This window comes from Spermophilus citellus (genome assembly GCF_964194105.1).
Source record: "Spermophilus citellus genome assembly, chromosome: 8".
In the NCBI taxonomy this organism is placed as follows: Eukaryota; Metazoa; Chordata; class Mammalia; order Rodentia; family Sciuridae; genus Spermophilus; species Spermophilus citellus.
The window spans coordinates 148,575,977-148,596,396 of record NC_138189.1 but is presented as its reverse complement, the minus strand read 5'-3'; the positions used below and the strand labels follow the sequence as shown (position 1 = coordinate 148,596,396).

Genomic DNA, 20,420 nt, shown 5'->3' with positions numbered 1-20,420 from the left:
CGCGCGTACTTACTTACATGGACATCGGGACGGCCGCGGCAGGAAGAGGTGGGACCTCAGTTCTCCTGGACGGGCTAGCTGGGCAGCGCTGCCCGGCCGCGGCGCCCCACGTGCTCGCGACTCGGAACCGGCACTGCCGGGCGTCCCCCGGGAAAGTTTCCTGGGCTTGTCACGGAGGGTTGGAGCCTGTCGGAGCTAGGGGATTGGCTTGCCGGGGGGAGCGCACGAAGGCAGTCTGTCCTCGTGAAGTAATTGACAGCTGAAAACCTCCAGGTCTTCGAAACACTGCTGAACAGTCGTGAAAAACGAGACGCCAACTGTAGTTGATATTAAGGTGCCTGGATAGTGTTGGGGTGTACTTGAGATGGGTAGTTGACACTAAGAGTGGACTGTGGTTGGATGAACGGTCCTCTTCCAAGGTTGAGTTAGCTCTTCTTTGCTTAAGAGGGGGTTTATGCGTTTGCATTTGAATGCTAACTTAGTGCCTCATAGCTCTTGGTGCTTTAGTTGTGGGAATTGCAGATTTTTGTTAAAAAAAAAATGGTAGCACACATCACTGCCAAAAAAAAAAAAAATCAAAGCAAAACACAAATGCTAAGCTAAATGAAGACAAATAGCGGTATCTTCTAAATTTGCTTTGTAAATTAAGTTGTAGTAAATTAGTTGAAATTTTTACTTTGGAATTTTACTTTCAGGTTGTGTTTCTTAAAGTCTAGTAATGGAATATGAAATACTTGAGCACATTTTCAGGTTTATGAAGGTCAAATGAGATAATGGATGTGCTATAAATGTTATGTTTTGTTTTATTTTGGGTACTGGATATGGAAAGCAGGAGTTTGCCACTGATGAGCTTCAAATCCCCAGTGCTTGGTTTTTTGTTGTCCTGTTGTTTAATTTTAGTTGTAGATGGGCACAATATATTTTTATTTTTCTGTGGCGCTGAGGATTGAACCCAGTGCCTCACAAGTGCTGGGCAAGCAAGCACTCTTACCACTGAGCTACAATCCCAGCCCCCAGTGCTTTTTATTTTATTTTTTAAGATAGGATCTTGGGAGTTGCTTAGAGCCTCAGTAAGCTGCTGAGACTGGCTTTAAACTTGGGATCCTCTACCCTCACCCTCCCTCATTGCTGGGGATTATAGGTGTGTGCCACTGGGTTGTTTCTTCTGAGAAACTCTTCAAAAAGAGAAAGGTTGAGTCAATTGAGTTCTTAAGCTTTTGCATGGAAGTACTCCATTAATTCTTGATAAAATTTAGGGCACTTGGGGAAAAATTTTTCTTTATATTTAGTATTGGCATAATTACCTCTTAGCTGCAAAGATCTATTTACTCTTAACTGAAGAGAACACTCTTAAGCAAAGTCTCCATAAAATTTGGCAATGAGGGACTGGAATTGTGGCTGAGCAACAGAGCACCCTCCTAGCACATGTGAAGCATTGGGTTTCATCCTCAGCACCACATATGCATAAATAAATAAAAAAGGTACTGTGTCCACCTACAACTAAAAAAAAATTTGGCAAAGAAAGCTTTAGTGGGTCATTTTATTGGCTGACTACTTCTAGACTTTTAAAAAAGTATTCAGTGAACTACCAAAATACAAACTCCTTGTTGAATCTAAAATCAATTTAAGAGATTAATTATCCTTATCTTACCTTCATTCTCCAATCTTCTTTGGAGACTAAGAATAAAGTAATGCATGCTGAGCTTGGTGGCACACACCTATAATCCCAGCTACTGGGAAGGCTAAGGCAGGAGGACTGTAAGTCCAGGCCAGCCTGGGTAACTTAGCAAGACCTTGTCTCAAAAAGCAAATAACTGGGGATGCATAGCATAGTGATAGGGCACCTGTGGGTTCCATTCATAATACCATCCCCCCAAAAAAGTGATACTGGATTTCAGTTTTGCCGAGGTCTCCACGGGCAACTCTTCTCCCATTTGCGTCCTCAGGAACACCTTTCTGCAGGCCTGGAGCACCTTAGTAACTGTTCTCTATTCCCAACTCTGCACTGTTCTCCCACAGCTTCTTTTAAGTTGAAAGACTTAGGTTAATTAGAGAAGAGACTGGTGGTAGAGGAATGCACTGCTCTGAGAGATTTGGGTTCTAGTGCTAGTATTACTAACTATTTCTGGGTCCTGAAGTGGATGGAGACAGCTCCTCCAGTTCTTGGTACCGGAGTGCCATCTTTACAACCTGGCTTCCTTAAGTTTCTGTTTTCCTAAGCAAATTTGCAATTTGAAGAATAAGGAAAATATCCATGCAGGATGGTGTGTGCCTGTAATCCCAGTTATTCAGTAGGCTAAGGTGGGAGCATCACTTGATCCCAGGAGTTTGAGACTAGCCTGGGCAACAAAGGGAAACCTCATCTCAAAAAAAGAAAAGGATAATGAAATAGGGCCTGAGATGGTTTAGCTTTCAGAGGTGAAAGCTCAGGAGTATTCAGTTAGTGATATGTTCATAGATGCCTATATAATTATTCTGTGGAAACCCTTTACTCTTTTTTTTTTTTTAAGAGAGATTCTGTTTTTTAAAGAGAGAGAGAGAACTTTTATTTTTTAGTTTTCTGCGAACACAACATCTTTGTTTGTATGTGGTGCTGAGGATCCAACCCGGGCCGCTCGCATGCCAGGCGAGCACGCTATCGCTTGAGCCACATCCCCAGCCCAACCCTTTACTCTTGAAAGAGAAAGGGAAGGATATTAATTAGGTGTAACAACAGACTTAAACTGCGTCTATCTGGGCAAACCTGGAGATAGTGTCACTCTGTTGATGAGGTAAAGGAATTCCATCCACAAACTTCGACAGGGGAAGTATCTCAGGACATGAATCATGACTTCTCTGTACTTTAGAATATTCTGATGTAAGGCAGATCCTTGATGCTCAGCCCTTGAAGACACTTTGTTCCACTTTTAGGATGGTTCTGGTGGAGAGTGACTGTTATAGCAATCCAGCCAGATAAAGCAGTCTTCAGCCAAAGCCTGGCCCACCCCAGGTCACCAGACTGTAAAAACCTTACCCCAAACTCTGTTAAAGTGGTTTTATTAAAACCCTTTATTAAGATCACATATGGCCCAGCAAGGTGGTGCGTGTCTGTAATCCCTGCTACATAGGAGGCTGAGGCAGGATAATTGAAGTTTGAGGTCAGCCTGGGCAATTTAGAGAGGCCCCATCTCAAAATGTAAAAAGACCTGGGTTTAGCTCAGTGGCAGAGCTCTTGCCTACTATGTACCAGGACCTGTTTTCAATCCTGGTACTACAAATAATAAGTAAATAAATCACAATATGGGATTTATTAATCACTTGCCTGTTGCTATGGTTGCATTTTTTTTTTAAAGATAGAGAATTTTAGTATTTTTTAGTTTTCGGCAGACACAATATCTTTGTATGTGGTGCTAAGGATGGAACCCGGGCGGCATGCATTCCAGGCGAGCATGCTACCGCTTGAGCCACATCCCCAGCTCTATGGTTGCATTTTGCATATTAAAATTTAGCCTACTACTACAATTTCACAAAAACATGAAAAAGCATTGGTGTTTTGTCCATCTTTTTCAGCCTTATTTTCTGAACCTTTTTGTACTTCCATCAACCCTCTTTTCTCCTGATATCTGTTTCTTGGAACCTCTAATAACTTTATTGTTATTACCTTAGTGAAGTACTTTTATTTTATTTATTTATTTATTTATTTTTAAAGAGAGAGTGAGAGAGGGGAGAGAGAGAGAGAGAATTTTTTAATATTTATTTATTTTAGTTCTCGGCGGACACAACATCTTTGTTGGTATGTGGTGCTGAGGATCGAACCTGGGCCGCACACATGCCAGGCGAGCATGCTACCGCTTGAGCCACATCCCCAGCCCTATTTTATTTATTTTTTTTAAAGAGAGAGTGAGAGAGGACAGAGAGAGAGAGAGAGAGAATTTTTAATATTTATTTTTTAGTTCTCGGCGGACACAACATCTTTGTTGGTATGTGGTGCTGAGGATCGAACTTGGGCCACACGCATGCCAGGCGAGTGCGCTACCGCTTGAGCCACATCCCCAGCCCCAGTGAAGTACTTTTAAATGAGTTATTCAAACGAGATATATATATATATATATACATATGTATATATATATACATATATATATATACACACATATATATACATATATATATATATACATATATATACATATATATATATATATATATATTTTTTTTTTTCCCTTATTAAAACCAAAACTTTGGGGGATGGGGTTGTGGCTCAGCAGTAGAGTACGCCTCTCACATGTGAGACCCTGGGTTCGATCCTCAGTACCACATAAAAATAAATAATCAAAATAAAGATATTGTGCCCATGTATAACTACAAAAAAATTTAAAAAAACAACTTTTGATGTCCCCTTACCAAAAAAGTTCATATTTTTTACTGAAGAGCTTTTTAGAACTTTCTATTCAATTACCAGATAGTGTTCTCCATATATGTCTTTAGAATATAAAATATCAATCTTTTTTCTTGTGGAACAGAACTCACAGTGCATGCTAGGTATGCACTTTACCTTTGAGCTATTTTTTTATTTTGAGACAGGATTTCCCTCATTGCCCTGGCAGGCCTTGAACTTTGGATCCTTCTGCTTCAGCCTCTGAAGTCATCTGGAATTAGAATTCTTGTGTTTGGGCAGGCATGCATTTACCACCTCTGCCGCCCCCCCCCCTTTTTTTGCCTTACTGGGCACTAAACTAAGGGCCTTGTGCATGCTAGGGAAGTGCTCTGCTACTGAACTACATTCCCAGTCCTTGATGCAACTTCTTATTAAACTGCTAAGAATTATGATCATGAGAATAAAGGTGAGTAAATTATGCATTCTGTTGAAGTTTTTGTCTTGAGTATCCAGGCTCTTAAAAATTAGTTGTCTTTATCTTGTTTGGGGGTTGGGTCCTGGGAATAGAACCCAGGGGTGTTCAACTACTGAAACACGTCCCCACCTCTTTTTACTTTTCATTTTTAGACAGGGTCTTACCAAGTTGCTGAGGCCGGCCTCTAACTTGTAATCCTGCTTCCTTAGCCTCCCTAACCTCTGAGATTAAAGGCATGTGCCACCATTTTTGGCTTCCTTTATCTATTTAGAATTATTTCCTTGTAGATTTCTGTGGTTTAGAAATAATATTTTGAAGGTATTGGCATATTGCTCAAAGAAGTTGTACTGGAGCCTAGCGTGGTATGGTGTACCCCTGTAATCTCAGCAACTCTGGAGGTTGATGCAGGAGGATCACAAGTTTGAAGCCAGCCTCAGCAATTTAGCAAAATCCGCTCGAAAATTAAAAAATAAAAAGGGGGGCTGGGGATGTGGCTCAAGCGGTAGCGCGCTCACCTGGCATGCGTGCGGCCCGGGTTCGATCCTCAGCAGCACATACAAACAAAGATGTTGTGTCCACCGAAAACTAAAAAATAAATATTAAAAAAATTCTCTCTCTCTCTCTCTCTCTCTCTCTCTCTGAAAAAATAAAATAAAATAAAAAAATAAAAAGGGTTGGAATGGGCTTAGTGGTAGAGTGCCCCTGGATTTAATTCCCATTGTTGAAAAAAGTTTTGCAGTTTTATAATGTCTCACCAACAGTGTTTGAAAAATAAAGATATGTAGATCACATATTATGTAGATTTACATATATTTGGAGTCACTAGTAGCTTAAGTTTGTTTGGGTTTCATCTGTTTGAATATGAATGTGAGATTAAAGTCTCAGTATGGGAAGATTTTTTTTTTTTTTTTTTTTTTGGTACTGGGGATTGAACTCAGGGGCACTCCACCACTGAGCCATATCCCCAACCCTTTTTTGTATTTTATTTAGAGAGAGGGTCTTGCTGATTAGGGCCTTGCTGAGTTCCTGAGGCTGTCTTTGAACTAGCTATCCTCAGCCTCTATGCCTGACTATTTATATATTTTTAACTCAAAGATTGCTTTATTCTCTAAATTGGCCATTGCTGTGACTTATGGCATGTGTTTTGTTAGAATAATGTGTTATTGGTAGATGCAGGTCCCATGCTCATTTTTGTTTTTAACATTTACTTGTATCATATTTAGCTAGATGGCTGTGCCCTCTCTGGTCATCTTGCTAGGTGATGAGCCAAACTGAAAGACAGTGTGAAGCTGCCTTTTTGTTTGTTTGGTACTGGGGATTGAACCCAGAGGTCCTTCACCACTGACCTGCACATTCCCAGTCCTTCTTTATTTGATATGGGGCTTGGTTAAGTTGGGGAGGCTGGCCATGAACTTGGCAATCCTCCTGTGTCAGTCTCTTCTTGTCTTGGATTTCAGGAGTGCGCCACCTACCCAGCCCAATGTAGTCTATCAGGAGTTGAGTTGAAACTTACTGTATTAAAAGTGTCATGTTTCCAGTTTTCTGTGTGCTGTTAACCAAAGAATTGGTCTGTCAGTTCATTATAAGTAAGTGGTACTCCTTCCTGCTTCTTGACATGTAAGATCAGCTTGCATCTGTGTACGAAAGGCAGCTGATTTCCTACTAGGAAACTAAGTTTTAGAACTATGAATTTTGTTGGGAGTTGTGGCTACACCAGCTTTCTGAAATTGGTATAGTAGTTATTTTGTTAAATAGTTATAAAAACAACTCTTTGTATTTTCTTTAGAGCTCAGTTCCCCCAAAATTATAAAAGCAGGAAAACTCAAGACAAGGAAACCCAATAAGGTATGTCTTCATAGGGATAGTTCTTAACCACATTGATTGTGAACATTGTTGTTAGGAATTCTTAATTAAATTTTTTTTCTAATTGTTTCATTAATGTTAGTTTAAAGATAGTATTCTAAAGAATTGTATCTTTGATACAAATCACCATGTGCTTATGTTATCACATGTATTTCAATTTAATTAATGTCATAAAGTAGTGCTCAAAGTTTGATCTAAGACCAAATCATTTTTGTTTCAAAGTGTTCTGTTTTTAGAAACTCTAATTCACTGGGCAGATATCTGCAAATAATAAAATATGGGCAATTTTTGAAATTGCTATCACTTTTAGCAATTTTTTTTCCTATTTAAATATCCTAAATGAATTTGCAGGTATAACACATATTTGTTACTTTTTAGGCCAGTGATTTCAGCGATATGGCAAACTGGCCAACACCAGGAGAGTTAGTGAGCACTGGAGTAAGTATTATTTTAAGGCTTTTAAAACTAGATAAATAAAATTAATGTATTTTCAACATGCAGAATTTGTTTTACTCAGAATCCAAAGAATCACTGCTGTGAGGGACAGATGTAAAGACTTGATGATCAGTGAGAAGGCTTTTTTGTTCATTTAATTTGCAGTCATCCTTGGATGCTGCACTTGGTGGCGTAAGTTTACCCTTGGTAAGCTTTACTTGTTTATTTTCTGTAATAATAAACACATACTAAAAATTATTATTTTTTTAATACTAGAAATTGAAATCAGGACTTCATGTCGGCTAGGCAAGTTCTCTTCCACCGAGCTATATCCCCAACACTTTTTATTTTGAGATAAGGTCTGTTACTGAAAACTTGGGATCCTCCTTCGTCATTCTCCTTTGTAGCTGGGATTACAGGTGTGTGCCACTGTGCCCAGCTGAAATTAATTTTTAGTGTCAAACTGAAGAGTATTTTATGTTTCAAATTTTGTGCTGGATATGTGTTTTATATACAGTGTTTTAAGTATATACCCACATGCATGTATATATGTGCATAAATCATACTAAGAAGTATGCAGTGGTCTTGTGCCATGGTACACCTGTAATCCCAGCAACCCTGAGAGTTGAAGCACGAGGATCACACGTTTGAGGCAAGCCTTACCAACTTATTGAGACCCTCTCTCAAAATAAAAAAGGGATCACGATGTTTGTTACTCAGTGGTACAGTGTCCCTGTGTTCAATCCCTGCTATCCCCAACTCGCCCCAAGTATATAATGAATGAATTTTTAATTTAACTCTAAAAGGATCTCTGAAAGATGGCCCTGAAGTATCCGGTCAAGGAGCTTTTCAAGAGATGCCTTGTATCTGGTTGTGTGTTTTTGGTTGACATTATATACCCTTTGGCATTTGTAATTTGGTGTGCAGTATTACTGGTGTGTAACTGTGGATAGCTTGATTTAAATAGCTTAATTGAGTTATAAATGACATAGAGTAAACTGCACACACAAAAAGCATATAATGGGTTAAGTTTCGACCTGTGTCACAAATGTGAACCCCTCACCACAGTAAAGATGATATACTGGGCTGTCCGCAAAGCTTTCCTCACATTTTTTGTAATTCTTCCTGTCCCCTTCATCCCTGATGTCCTAGCAGTTGCTGATGTGCTGTCACTGAGTTAATTTGTCTTTCTCTGTGTGTGAACTCGCGCAGTAGGCTTTTCCCCCTGGTTTCCCCTCAGCATAATCACTGAGTTCCATTCCTGTGTCCATCTTTGTTAGTGGTGCGTGCTCCTGTATGGCTGTGGCACCATTGTTGGTTCACTTTGGGCTGTTTCAGGTTGGGTCATTACAAATCAAACCACTACGTAAGCATTTCTGTACAAAACTTCATGGATATATGCTTTCCTTTTTCTTGGGTGAATATCTAACAGTAGAATGGCTGGATCATATGGTAGCTGTTTGTTGAGCTTTTTAAGGAACTGCCAAACCTTATACTTCTACCAACAGTTTATGAGAATTTCAGTTACTTCACATCCTTGGTAACTTTTAATATGGTCAGTTTTTAAAAATTAGCCATGCAAGGTGCAATGGCACATGTCTCTAATCCTAGCAACTTGGGAGGCTTAGGCAGGAAGATAGCAAATTCAAGGCTGGTGTCAGCAACTTAGCAAGACCCTATTTCAAAATTAAAAATTTTTCAAAAAAGGACTGGGGATATACTTCATTGGTTATAGCACTATTGGCGTTCAATCCTTAGTACTAGAAAAAAAATGTTGCTATTATATAAGTGTATTGCATTGTATTTTTGTGTTTCTCTGAAGAATGTTGAGTAAGTATATTTTCATATATATTTGCCATCTATATCTTTTTGAAGTATCTGATCAGTTTTTGTCGTTTGTTTTTTAAAATGGCTTTCTTTAGTACTGAATTTGGAGAGTACATTATGTTTTACATACAAGTCCTTTCTCAAATTTTAGCAGGTATTTTTTCCTAGTCTGCAGCTAGACCTTTTTCCAAATTAACATCTTTTTTGTTTCCTTTTCTTTGTTTTAACATTGCCTTTTGAGAAGTCTGTTTTTAAAATTTTGATAAGTGTTTGTAATGTCTAGGTGTACTACCACATGTTTTTTGAAACAATAGTGAAAATGTTAATGAAAATTGTTCCACTCAGAAAACCTTTTTGCAGTCTCAGAGTGTCATCAGCCAAGGAAATAAGAAGCCACAAATTAGAAAAGAAAAAGAAGAGAAGGTTGAAAAGAGGAGTAACAGTGAGAGCAAAGAAAACCGGGAAACAAAATTAGACGGTCCTATTGAAAATGTGAGTGAGGACGAGGCCCAGTCGAGCAGTCAGCGGAAGAGAGGTCAGTCTGTGTCCACCTCATCTGACTTCCAATTCTGGGAGGAAGTGGGGGTAATGAGGGTTGTGTTCAGCCTCTGACCTCTATTAGAGGGTTGTGTAATTGTTTAGGATAAACTGTCTGATTTACTTTTGTAACATTTCAGGACTATTAGGCTTTCCTGTTTTGCATTTTTTGTGTTCTGTGCAAGAAAATGGAATGAAGTTCCACTACAGATATATTCTTAAAGTTTTAAATATTGTTGTTTAAATCTGTATTGGAACTGCTTCCTGTTTTTTAGGGAGTTCTGAGGAAATGAAATGCTTCATTATTTTAAGAGAAAAATGAGAACAACTTTAGTCAGTTTTTTCCCTTGGTACATGTCCCTGTATAAGTTACACCTTGAGAGGCTGGGGCTTTGGCTCAGGGGTAGAGCGCTCACCTAGCACTTGCGATACCCTGGGTTCGATCTCGGCACCACATTAAAAAATAAAAGAAATAAAATAAAGGTATTGTGTCCAACTACAACTAAAAAATAAAATTAAAAAACTTACACCTTGAAGGAAAAAAATTACTGTCTTTATATTCTTTTCCATTTTCTCTTCTGAACTAGTCATATTTAGGGATGATTTATCTGATTTATGAAAGCATATATTCTTTTGGTGTTCTGGGCATAGGCAGAGTAGCAGGAGATGGGCTGGGAGACAGGCAAGGTCCACAGTGTACAGGGTCTTAGGGACTTTTCATTTCAGTCTTTCATTTCCAGTGCCATGGGAAATCACTGAAACATTTACTTTACAGAGGCAATATTAGCACAGGACGGGGGCAAACAACTTAACTGCAAGGAACAATCTATACTGTGCACTTGAACAGTTTTTTTTTTTTTTTTAAGAGAGAGCGAGAGAGATAGAATTTTAATATTTAATTTTTTAGTTCTCGGCGGACACAACATCTTTGTTGGTATGTGGTACTGAGGATCGAACTCGGGCTGCACGCATGCCAGGCGAGCACGCTACCGCTTGAGCCACATCCCCAGCTCCGAACAGTTTTGTCTTTTAAATGAACAATAAATTTTTAGGGCTGGGTGTGGTGGCACGTGACTATATTTTGGGAGGCTGAGGAAGGAGAATCATAAATTTGAGGCCAGCCTGGGTAGTTTAGCAAGACTGTGTCAAAAACAAAAAGGGGGGCTGAGGCTGTAGCTCAGTGGTAGAGACCTTGCCTTGCATGTGTGAGGCACTGGGTTCAATCCTCAACACCACATAAAATAAAGATACACTGTGTTCATCTACAACTAAATAAATATTTAAAAAAAAAAAAGAAGGGCTAGGGATATAGCTCGGTGGTAAAGCACCCTGAGTTTAATTCTCAGTAATGCAAGGAAAGATAAACATTAGTTCCCTTGATACAATGAGCAAATGTTGATTGCTTAAAAAAAGAATAAATAGGTAGAATCCGATCATCAAGTGGTTGTTAGAAAATCTGTCCCCAATTTCTTTCCAGTTTCTTAACCCACTTTATTACTTCTTTTTTCTGATTCCTGGATACACAGTAGTGTTTTTGTTTTGTTCTGTTTTGTTTGCGGGGAGGGGGTACCAGGGATTGAACTCGGGGCACTTGACCACTGAGCCACATCCCCAGCCCTATTTTGAATTTATTTAGAGGCAGGGTCTCACTGAGTTCCTTAGCGCCCCAAGGTTGCTGAGGCTGGCTTTGAATTCAGGATCCTCCTGTCTCAGCATCCTGAGCTGCTGGGATTATAGGAGTGTGCCACACATTTTCGACTTTTAAAGAAGGGCTTGTTTTGCCTGGAAATGTCATAGAATAAGAGTTTTCTTTTCTTTCTTTCTTTTTCTATATTTTCATATTCTGTTATCTTTTTTGAGAAAAAGGAAAAGGAAAGTTTATTGCTTTGCTAGCAAAGGAGAAACAGAAGGGACTCTTATCCCAAAGGCTATGATTCTGCCTATCAGCAGGAACAGGGGGCTTTTTAATGTATATATATGTGTGTGTGTGTATATATATATATATATTTTTTTTTTTTTTAATTTATTTATTTTTATGTGGATTTATTTATTTTTATGAGGATTGACCTAGTGCTTCACACAGTGTGAGGCAAGCGCTCTGCCACTGAGCTACTGCCCCAGTCCCAGGGGGCTTTTAAAGAGATGACTCAAAGGCTACATTCCAAATGTTCTCTGTTGGAGTTGTACTTGTGAATTTGGGACAGTCATTTCTGAGATCTTCTGGTGCCACAAAGTCTGGATTACTTCATTCTTATGGTGGGTGTACTCAGGAACAGGTAAATCTGCCTAGGATGAGGAAGAAAAGGTAATCCTGTTTCCCCTGAGATTAGGCATGGGGAGAGATTAGGGAGGAACAGGGAGAGAGCAGTGGCAGAGCAGCCAGGGCTATATTCAAAGCATGAAGTGGGCCTTGGTTCCATTTCCCCTGTGTCACTCCAGTTCTGTGGGAAATGGGCAATGACATCTCCAGACTGCTTCCTGCTGAAAGGGGGAAAAGTTGGAGGAAGTCACCCAAAGTCCTTGTTCTCTATCAGGTAGGGTGTGGACAGGTAAGAGCATTCAGCATCAGGGCAGTCCAGAGGTCCACAGTGTGGGAAGGCAGGTGCCTTGGAGAAGGCCTGCGCAGGGCAGGGATCATGATAAGCCAGCAATAAACACAACAAAGCAATACCTTTTTGTTAACAATTAGCACAAAAACAGTATTTCAGCATATTCCATGCTCTTAATCTGATCCATTGGTTTGCAGGATTTTAGGAAATCAGTATAGTAATTGTTTAATAATATTCTTAAGTTACTTTTGCTTAATTACTTTAGTAGTTTTTTTCTTTGCTTTCTTTGCTTTATTTTGGTCAAAAATTTATAGATTAGACAAAATACTGAACATTTTGAACCATAAGCATGGAATGCATGAAAAAGTAATCCTGAGAGTTTTCTTGTCATAGAACATGACAACTTAGCCGCTCTGTCATCAGGGAAAGTGAATTTGCTTATCTTTCTCTCCTTCAGTTGGGAAGATACAAAGGAGCTGTTTTAAAAAAAAAATATATGGTTACATTTTGAGAAACCTCATTCTTTAGTAGTAATCCAGGATAAATAAGCATTTTAGACAAAGATCTGCAACTAAGTGTTTTGAACCAAGAGCCTGGCTTGGTAGTGTGTATTGTGTTTTTATTAGATAAACTGCATTTTCAAGCCTAGGACTTCAGTATTAGACAAGAGTAGTATATGTAGTAGTGTATGTAGCTTATTCATCAGAATTAAACAAAAAGTACCCATTTTGCTTTTAGCAAAAGAATTCCAAAAGTACTCTATCACTGGCTTTTTTTTTTTTAAGTATTTTACTTTTTAGTTGTAGTTGGACACAATACCTTTATTTTATTTATTTTTATGTGGTGCAGAGGATAGAACCCAGGGTCTTGCACGTGCTAGGTGAGTACTCTACCACTGAGCTACAACCCCAGCACCTATCACTGGCTTTTAACTTAAGTTTTAGAAATATTTACAAGGGCTGGGGATATGGCTCAAGCGGTAGCGCGCTCGCCTGGTGTGCGTGCGGCCCAGGTTCGATCCTCAGCACCACATACCAACAAAGATGTTGTGTCCGCCGAGAACTAAAAAATAAATATTAAAAAAAAAATTCTCTCTCTCTCTCTCTCTCTCTCTCTCTCTCTCTCTCTCTCTCTCCTCTCTCACTCTCTCACTCTCTCTTTAAAAAAAAAAAAAAGAAATATTTACAAAAATAAGTTTATCAAGGATCTAATTCAGAGGGAAGAAGATTGTTCTGTACTCTACAAATAATCCCTTTAAAGGCAAATTAAATCATTTGCTTAGATAAAATTCACAGTACTTTAAGATTTGCAAACGTTTAGTGAAAATTATGCATTGTTGTTGTATGATTTTATTTTGTTTTCTTCAAGCTAATAAACACAAGTGGGTACCACTGCACTTAGACGATGTAAGACCAGAGAGTCAAGAGAGACCTGGATCCCGGAACAGCTCTCGGTGTCAACCTGAAGCAAATAAGTCATCCCATAATAACAGGAGAAATGACACACGAAGTAAGTCACAGTCTAGATAAGAGGACTTTGGAGAGCTTGGTGTTGGTGCTCAACTGTCTATAGCACAGTCCCTTTGAGAGTAGAGTCCTCACATGTGGCCCTCTAACCCCAGCACCCCCAGTGTATTTCATAAGCACAGGATAACCATAGCACAGTTAACAACAATGGAACTTAATGCTTATACAGTGGGACTTTTTACAGGTAGATTTTCCCAGTGACAGATAATTGACTTGTTTTTACTCCCCCCCCCCCAACTCCAGTACTGGGAATTGAACTCAGTGTGTTTTACTACTGAACTATATCCCCAGTTTTTATTTTTATTTTTATTTTGAGTAAGAGTCTTGCTAAGTGGTTGAAGCTGACCTCAAACTTTAGATCCTCCTGCCTCAGCCTCCCAAGTTGCTGCACTTTTCACTAACCATGAACAGAGCTTGGTGCTGATAACGCCAAGGTCGCGGGTTCCTTCCCCGTATGGGCCACCAATTGCTGCGGTCTGGCTGGGCACAAACCACGAGCCACTGAAGCAGGAACAAACTTTATTTTTGAACTGCAAGAAAACACTTCACACACGCTCCCGGGGAATTCTCCCGAACTCCTCGTGGCTCCTCCAGGAACCGGCCACCGGAAATATCTCCTCTGGAAATCCCTCTTCCTGTACTCCCCAACCAATGGGAACTCTCGGGGAATCCCCATGAGAACTCCAAAGTAGCTGCCAAGGCGGATAGTAATCCCTCGCCTGTCAACCAATACTGTTGGCAAAATGCCAAGGGCCATACAGACTCGGCCGTGGCTCTCAGCAGTGAACATTGTAAAATAGGTCCATTTGTGAAATATGTGTGGACACATTTGGTTACTTAAATCCCAGTGAGTATATTACTCAATCCTATAGTAAATTAGCTGGCTTTCGTCACCATAGTGAAATACCTGGCTCAGCCTACTTCTGAAGTAAGGAGGTTAATTTTGGCTAGTTGTGGAGGTTCATGTCCAAGATTGGTGGCCCCATTGGTTAGAGTCTCTGGGGAGGGCTGCACGTCAGTGGGGAGCACAAGTCAGAGAGAGTGGTGATGCCTACAGCCAGGAAACAGGAAGGCTGGGCTTCCATAGTCCTTCCAGGGGCATCCCCTCAGTGACCTGAGGACCTCCCAGGGGTATGACTGAGACTAAACCTTTAGACATTTAGGACATTAAGCATTCAGATTAGCACATAGAATGCTTGTTATTGTTTTTTATGGTTGGAATGGAACCCAGGGCCTCGTACATGATAGGCAAGTGCTCTACCACCGAGCTACATCTGTAAATTTTGTGAACAAGGTCTGAGTTGCTGAGGCTGGCCTTAAACTTGTGGTCCTCCTGCCTCAGCTATCCAAGTGGCTGAAATTACAGAGCACCACTCTGCCTGGCTTAGAATATTTTCTGCTATATTGTATGTGTAATTATCTATATTTTGCTTTGGGTTGATTGCTTTGTCTCGGTATATTTTTTTTTTAGCATGTTCTTCTTTGATTCTTTTAGGTATACATCAGGTAATAAGAGCTAGGGATTGATTGATTCCTTTATTCGTAGAAATACTTGATAATTTTTTCTAAAGCATCACATCAGGAATAAAATGTCTGGGTCCTTTACTGTTGGTCCCATGAAGACTGAGTTGATTGGGATGTCGTTAGCCTTATTCATTTGTTAGAAAGTGGGCTGCTGGGGGGCTGGGGGTTAGCTTAGAGGCAGAGCACTTGCCTAGCATGCGTGAGGCACTGGGTTCGATCTTCAACACCACATTAAAAAATAAATAAAATAAAGATATAGAGTCCACCTATAACTAAAAACAAATAAATACTTATTTTAAAAAAAAAGAAGAAAGAAAAGAATGGGTGCTGTGGCACATGCCTATAATCCCAGTGGCTCAGGAGGCTGAGGCTGAAGGATTACATGTTCAAAGCCAGCCTCAGCAAAAACAGAGGTGCTAAGCAACTCAGTGAGACCCTCTCTCTAAATAAAATACAAAACAGGACTGGGGGTGTGGCTCAGGTGAGTGCCCCTGAGTTCAATCCCCATACCCCTCCTCCCAAAAAAAAGAAGGGAAAAAAAGGTGGCCCCTCAGGCTTGCGCTTCATGGTTTTATTTCATTAAAGATCATTCTGCAGCCACTCCATGTGCATAATCCCAGTGACTGGGGAGGCTGAGGCAGGAGGCTCAGAAGTTAGCAGCCAGACTGGTAAATTTAGACCTTTCTCAAACACAGTAATAAAACTGGGGATAATGAAACTGGGGATGTAGCTTCTTGGTAAAGTACTTGACTAGCATGCACGGAATCTTGGGTTCAATTCCCAGCACTGTAAAAAAAAAAAAGAAAAAGGAAAAAGAAAGAATTATATTAGAAGAACTTTAAACAAACAAAAAACAATTGAAAGGAGCCAGGCTCGATGGCACATGTGTGCAAACCTAGAGACTTGGGAGGCTGAAGCAAGAGGATCGAAAGTTTAAGGCCAGACTTGAAAAGTTAGCAAGACTCTCTCTTAAAATAAAAAGGAATGAAGCTCAGTGATAGAGCACCCCTGGTTCAATCACCATTACTGGTGTGGAGGGGTGGACACAGAAAGGATTACACAATGAATACTTGCTAGCTAGTCTCCTTCTAGTAATTTTGCTGGGTTTTGCTGTGCTTAATTCCTTCATCTGCTAAATCATGTGCAAGATACTATACTTCCTCAGTGACATCAAAGAGAAAGCACCCTGTAAGAAAAGGAACACTACTTTCTTAGTACCATATAAAATCTAGTCAGTAGTTAGATTTTATTTCTCATTTGTTCACAAAATATTACTTTATTTTTTTTAGAGGGGGGGGGAGAGAGAGAATTTTTAATATTTATTTTTTAGTTATTGGCAGACACAACATATTTGTTTGTATGTGGTGCTGAGGATCGAACCCGGGCCGCACGCATGCCAGGCGAGCGCGCTACCGCTTGAGCCACATCCCCAGCCCCAAAATATTACTTTAAAAAATGTTTAAAATCTCATTTAAGATTTTGCTATTCTGATATTAAAGGACACTTTTAATAAAATTAAGATTTTATTGTTAAATATTGATTATATAAGAAAATGTATATTAAAGTTACAAAGAGTTATATATTGTATTCTTATACAATGAACACTGGAAACTTAGCATTCTGTTTAAGAGACATGTTAGCAAGGACATAACATGTAATCCCAGTGACTCGGGAGGTCAAGGCAGGATTGCAAGTTCAAGTTCATCCTGGGCAACTTAGACCCTGATAGCTCAGTGGTAAAGTGTCCCTGGGTTCAGTACCCAATACCAAAAAAACAAAATCAAACAAACAAAAAAACCTCCCTATGTGGGCTTTGCAGTTTTATTTAACACTCTCCCATCTCAGAAAAAAAAATGAGATGGAATGTTAAAACTTTTGAAATTGCCTTGCAGTTGGTGAGGGTGCAGGGCATGTAAAGGAATTAAACATGGCGGGGGTGGGGGGAGAAGAAGAAATCGCTGTGCAGTATGACTATTCTGACACGTTCTTTGGCAGTAATTTTTTTACTCTTAATTTCCTGATGTGTTCATGCTTATTAGTTGTGTTGCTATAATTCATCTGTTTTCTTTCCCTCTGCTTAAGGGCCTTTCACTATTCTTATAAAATGTGTTTTACTGTTTCTGGACATTTGTATCTTGCTGTTGTTTTGGTACTGGGTATTGAACCCTGGGACTCTTTACCCCTGCCCTTTTTGTTTTTGAGACAGCAGTTGCTAAGGCTAGCCTTGAACTTGTAAGCCTCTTGCTTCAGCCTCCCAGGCCACTGTGATCACTGGTGTCTGGCACCAGAGAAGTAATTTTTTTGTTTTGAGGATTGAACTCACACCCAGGGGCACTTTACCACTGAGCTATATCTCCAGCTCTTTCTAAAATTTTGAGACAAGTTCTTGCTCATATGCAGAGATTGGCTTCAAATTTGCAATACTCCTTCCTGAACCTTCCAAGTTGCTGGAATTACAGGTGGAACCAGAGAGATTTTTTGACAGATTCCTATTGAATCTCTTTAAATGTGTATCTTTCTGAAGACTGCCTGGCTACTGTCATCTAGTTACCCAGTGGGTGAAAGTGATTACTGTGTTTTCATAAATATAAACATGTTTTTTACAACAAATTGAAATGTTAAAAATTTTATTTTTAAAGGTTGGAGGCGAGACAGAGAAAAAAGAGATGATCAGGATGAAGTGTCCAGTGTGAGGAGTGAGGGGGGTAATATCCGAGGTTCCTTCAGAGGTCGAGGAAGAGGACGTGGACGGGGAAGAGGACGAGGCAGAGGAAACCCTCGAGGTATGTCATGATTTTTGTTTTGTTAAATTTGATGAGCTTGGGGTAAAATAAAAGAGCAAGCCTTCTTTTTTTTTAAAGAGGGAGAGAGAGAGAGAGAATTTTTTCAATATTTATGTTTTTAGTTTTCGGTGGACACAACATCTTTGTATGTGGTGCTGAGGATTGAACCCGGGCCGCACGCATGCCAGGCGAGCGCGCTACCGCTTGAGCCACATCCCCAGCCCAAGCCTTCTGTTTTTCAAATTTTCCTTTTATGTTACTTTTTTTGGTCTGATAATAAAAATGGATTAAACTCGGGGGCAGTTTACCTCAGAGCCACATCCCCAGTCTATTTTATTTTTTATTTTGAGACAGGGTCTCCCTAAGTTGCTCAGAACTTGTGACTCTCCTGCCTCAGCCTCTTGAGTGGCTGGGGATTACAGGCATGTGCCACTGTTCCTATCAAGGTTTTATGTTTGTCTTTGGCTCAATATGTCATTTTGATTTTTGTGTTTTTTTGTGTGTTTTTTTTGTATCAGAGGTTGAACCCAGGGGTGCTTAACCACTAAGCCACTTCCCATTTTATATTTTATTTTAAGATGATCTCCTTAAGTTGCGTAGGTCTTCACTGAGTTGCTGATGCTGGCTTTGAATTTGCAATTTTCCTGCCTCAGCCTTCAGAACCACTGGGATTATAGGCATGAACCATCACACCCAGCTGGATTTTTATTAACGAATTCTTTCCTTTTTTTTATTTTAAAATTTATGATTACATTTCTTTTTCTTTCTTTCCATCAAGTAAACTTTGATTATTCGTATGGTTACCGAGAACATGGTGAAAGGACGGATCAGCCATTTCAAACAGAAATTAACACCAGTATGATGTATTACTATGATGACGGTACGGGTGTTCAGGTGTATCCTGTGGAAGAAGCATTGCTTAAAGAGTATATTAAGCGTCAAATGTAAGTTGATGTGTGATTTGGGCAGATAGTAAAGTCTGTTGCAATAACAAACTTTAATATTATTGATAATGAATGTTAAACATTTTCTAACCTATTAGTAAAAGTTGAAGAATGTTAACTTATTATATTTTTTAAGGAAATATTAGTAAAATAGGTTAAGTGTTTTTTAAAAAGTTCATTTCGATTATGTTCATGTGTTGCTTGCATTCTGATTAGATATTTCTCTGCTTAAAGGATATTAGTTAAAATGTCATTGCATAATATGACTATATATATAAATGTAAAGCTTTCTTCTATATATTATTTGAAATGAAACAGGTGAAAGAAACTTGGATGAAATTTGGATTATTCTTTGCAAATATTTTCACATTAAAATTTACAAGTGACAAAAATAGTGGCAGATATCTTTTGATTTCTTAGCAGTTGATACCTTTTGATATCCTTAGCAGTTGACTTCTAAATTCTGAGGTTTTTTTTTTTAACCTTTGAAGTTCTTTCTTTGTGACACTTACTAAAGGGGACTGTTGCTTCTATTCTGCAAGGTCATGTCTTGCTCACAGTAGTTGCTTCCTGAGTGCTGAATTTGAAGTCAGAAGAATATTGGTTCTCTTGTTAAGAAAAAAACCCTCTGCATATTACCATTGTATAGGGTATTCTGCATATTTATACAGTGTGTTTATGTAGTGGCAAGGAGAAAACCTTCTCATGTGATTTGCATTAACCAATTTAAATGTTTTTTTTTATCCTGACAAGGTGAAGGAAGAGCGGCTATTTTTGAAAGGGCACAAGCTTTTAAAAAATACCTATTTTTATTTAAGAAAGAAAATGAATCCTGGTTTTTTTTTTTTTTTAGAGAGAATTTTAATATTCATTTTTTAGTTTTCGGTGGACACAACATCTTTGTTTGTATGTGGTGCTGAGAATCGAACCCGGGCCGCACGCATGCCAGGCGAGCGCACTACCGCTTGAGCCACATCCCCAGCCCTGAATCCTGTTTTATTACTAGAAAATGATGTCAGCGTTTGCTGGCGCCTCCCAGGACGCCTTCATGGTGGATTGGGTTAGCTTACAACGTGGAGCAACATGTTTATTTTGTTCTTGCTTCTTTTGTTTCAGTTGTCGCAAACACTGAAGAAAAGGGCCAGACACTGGGCAGAAAGTGCCTGGCCTGTGGCTATCAACTTTGTACCATTATTCCTGTCCTTTTTGTAACTCTTGCTGCCAGGTCCCTTGTGAGACCTGACACTGGACTTGCAGCTCTGTGTCAGGACCCTCGGCCTCCAGTGTGCTCATACACATGAGGGAGGAGCAGAGCCACTTCAGCGTTGGCAGTTTGTCATGCATTGTAGAATGCAGAGTTTCTCAGATAGGACACCCAGCGAAACATCCAACGTGGCGTTAGTCCTGACCCCCATTTTTGTTGGTGGTTTCAGCACCAGGGCTTTGGGTGCATATTAGTGAAGCACCAGGTTTAGGGTGGCTTGTCCTGTTAGCATTCTTTGATTTGTAGGTCCAGCTTTGAGGACTCATCCTGTGACTTCGTGTCATTGAGGTGTCTAATATAGTATGTGCAGAGGCTGATGGGGGTTAGATGTTGTGTTGT

The 20,420-nt window shown here is 39.6% G+C and overlaps 2 protein-coding genes across 8 annotated transcripts in view; one reads left to right on the top strand and one right to left on the bottom strand.

Moving 5' to 3' along the window:
• Nucleotides 1-3,663, bottom strand: part of MFSD8 (major facilitator superfamily domain containing 8) — a 93,328-nt gene extending 89,665 nt beyond the window's left edge. For both annotated transcript variants that reach the window (XM_081303683.1, XM_081303686.1), the window contains exon 1: nucleotides 18-3,663. In XM_081303683.1, the coding sequence (XP_081159809.1) occupies nucleotides 18-25 (8 nt within the window). In that variant the 5' untranslated portion in view covers nucleotides 26-3,663. The remainder of the gene's footprint in view (nucleotides 1-17) is intronic.
• Nucleotides 1-20,420, top strand: part of LARP1B (La ribonucleoprotein 1B) — a 98,241-nt gene that overhangs the window by 1,058 nt on the left and 76,763 nt on the right. For 3 of the 6 annotated variants that reach the window (XM_081303681.1, XM_081303677.1, XM_081303679.1), the window contains exons 2-7: nucleotides 6,616-6,674; nucleotides 7,071-7,130; nucleotides 9,315-9,489; nucleotides 13,409-13,549; nucleotides 17,730-17,873; nucleotides 18,652-18,817. In XM_081303681.1, the coding sequence (XP_081159807.1) occupies nucleotides 7,089-7,130; nucleotides 9,315-9,489; nucleotides 13,409-13,549; nucleotides 17,730-17,873; nucleotides 18,652-18,817 (668 nt within the window). In that variant the 5' untranslated portion in view covers nucleotides 6,616-6,674; nucleotides 7,071-7,088. Of the gene's footprint in view, nucleotides 1-6,615; nucleotides 6,675-7,070; nucleotides 7,131-9,299; nucleotides 9,490-13,408; nucleotides 13,550-17,729; nucleotides 17,874-18,651; nucleotides 18,818-20,420 lie in introns of all 6 variants that reach the window. The other 3 variants (XM_081303680.1, XM_081303676.1, XM_081303678.1) reach the window with 1 other exon arrangement.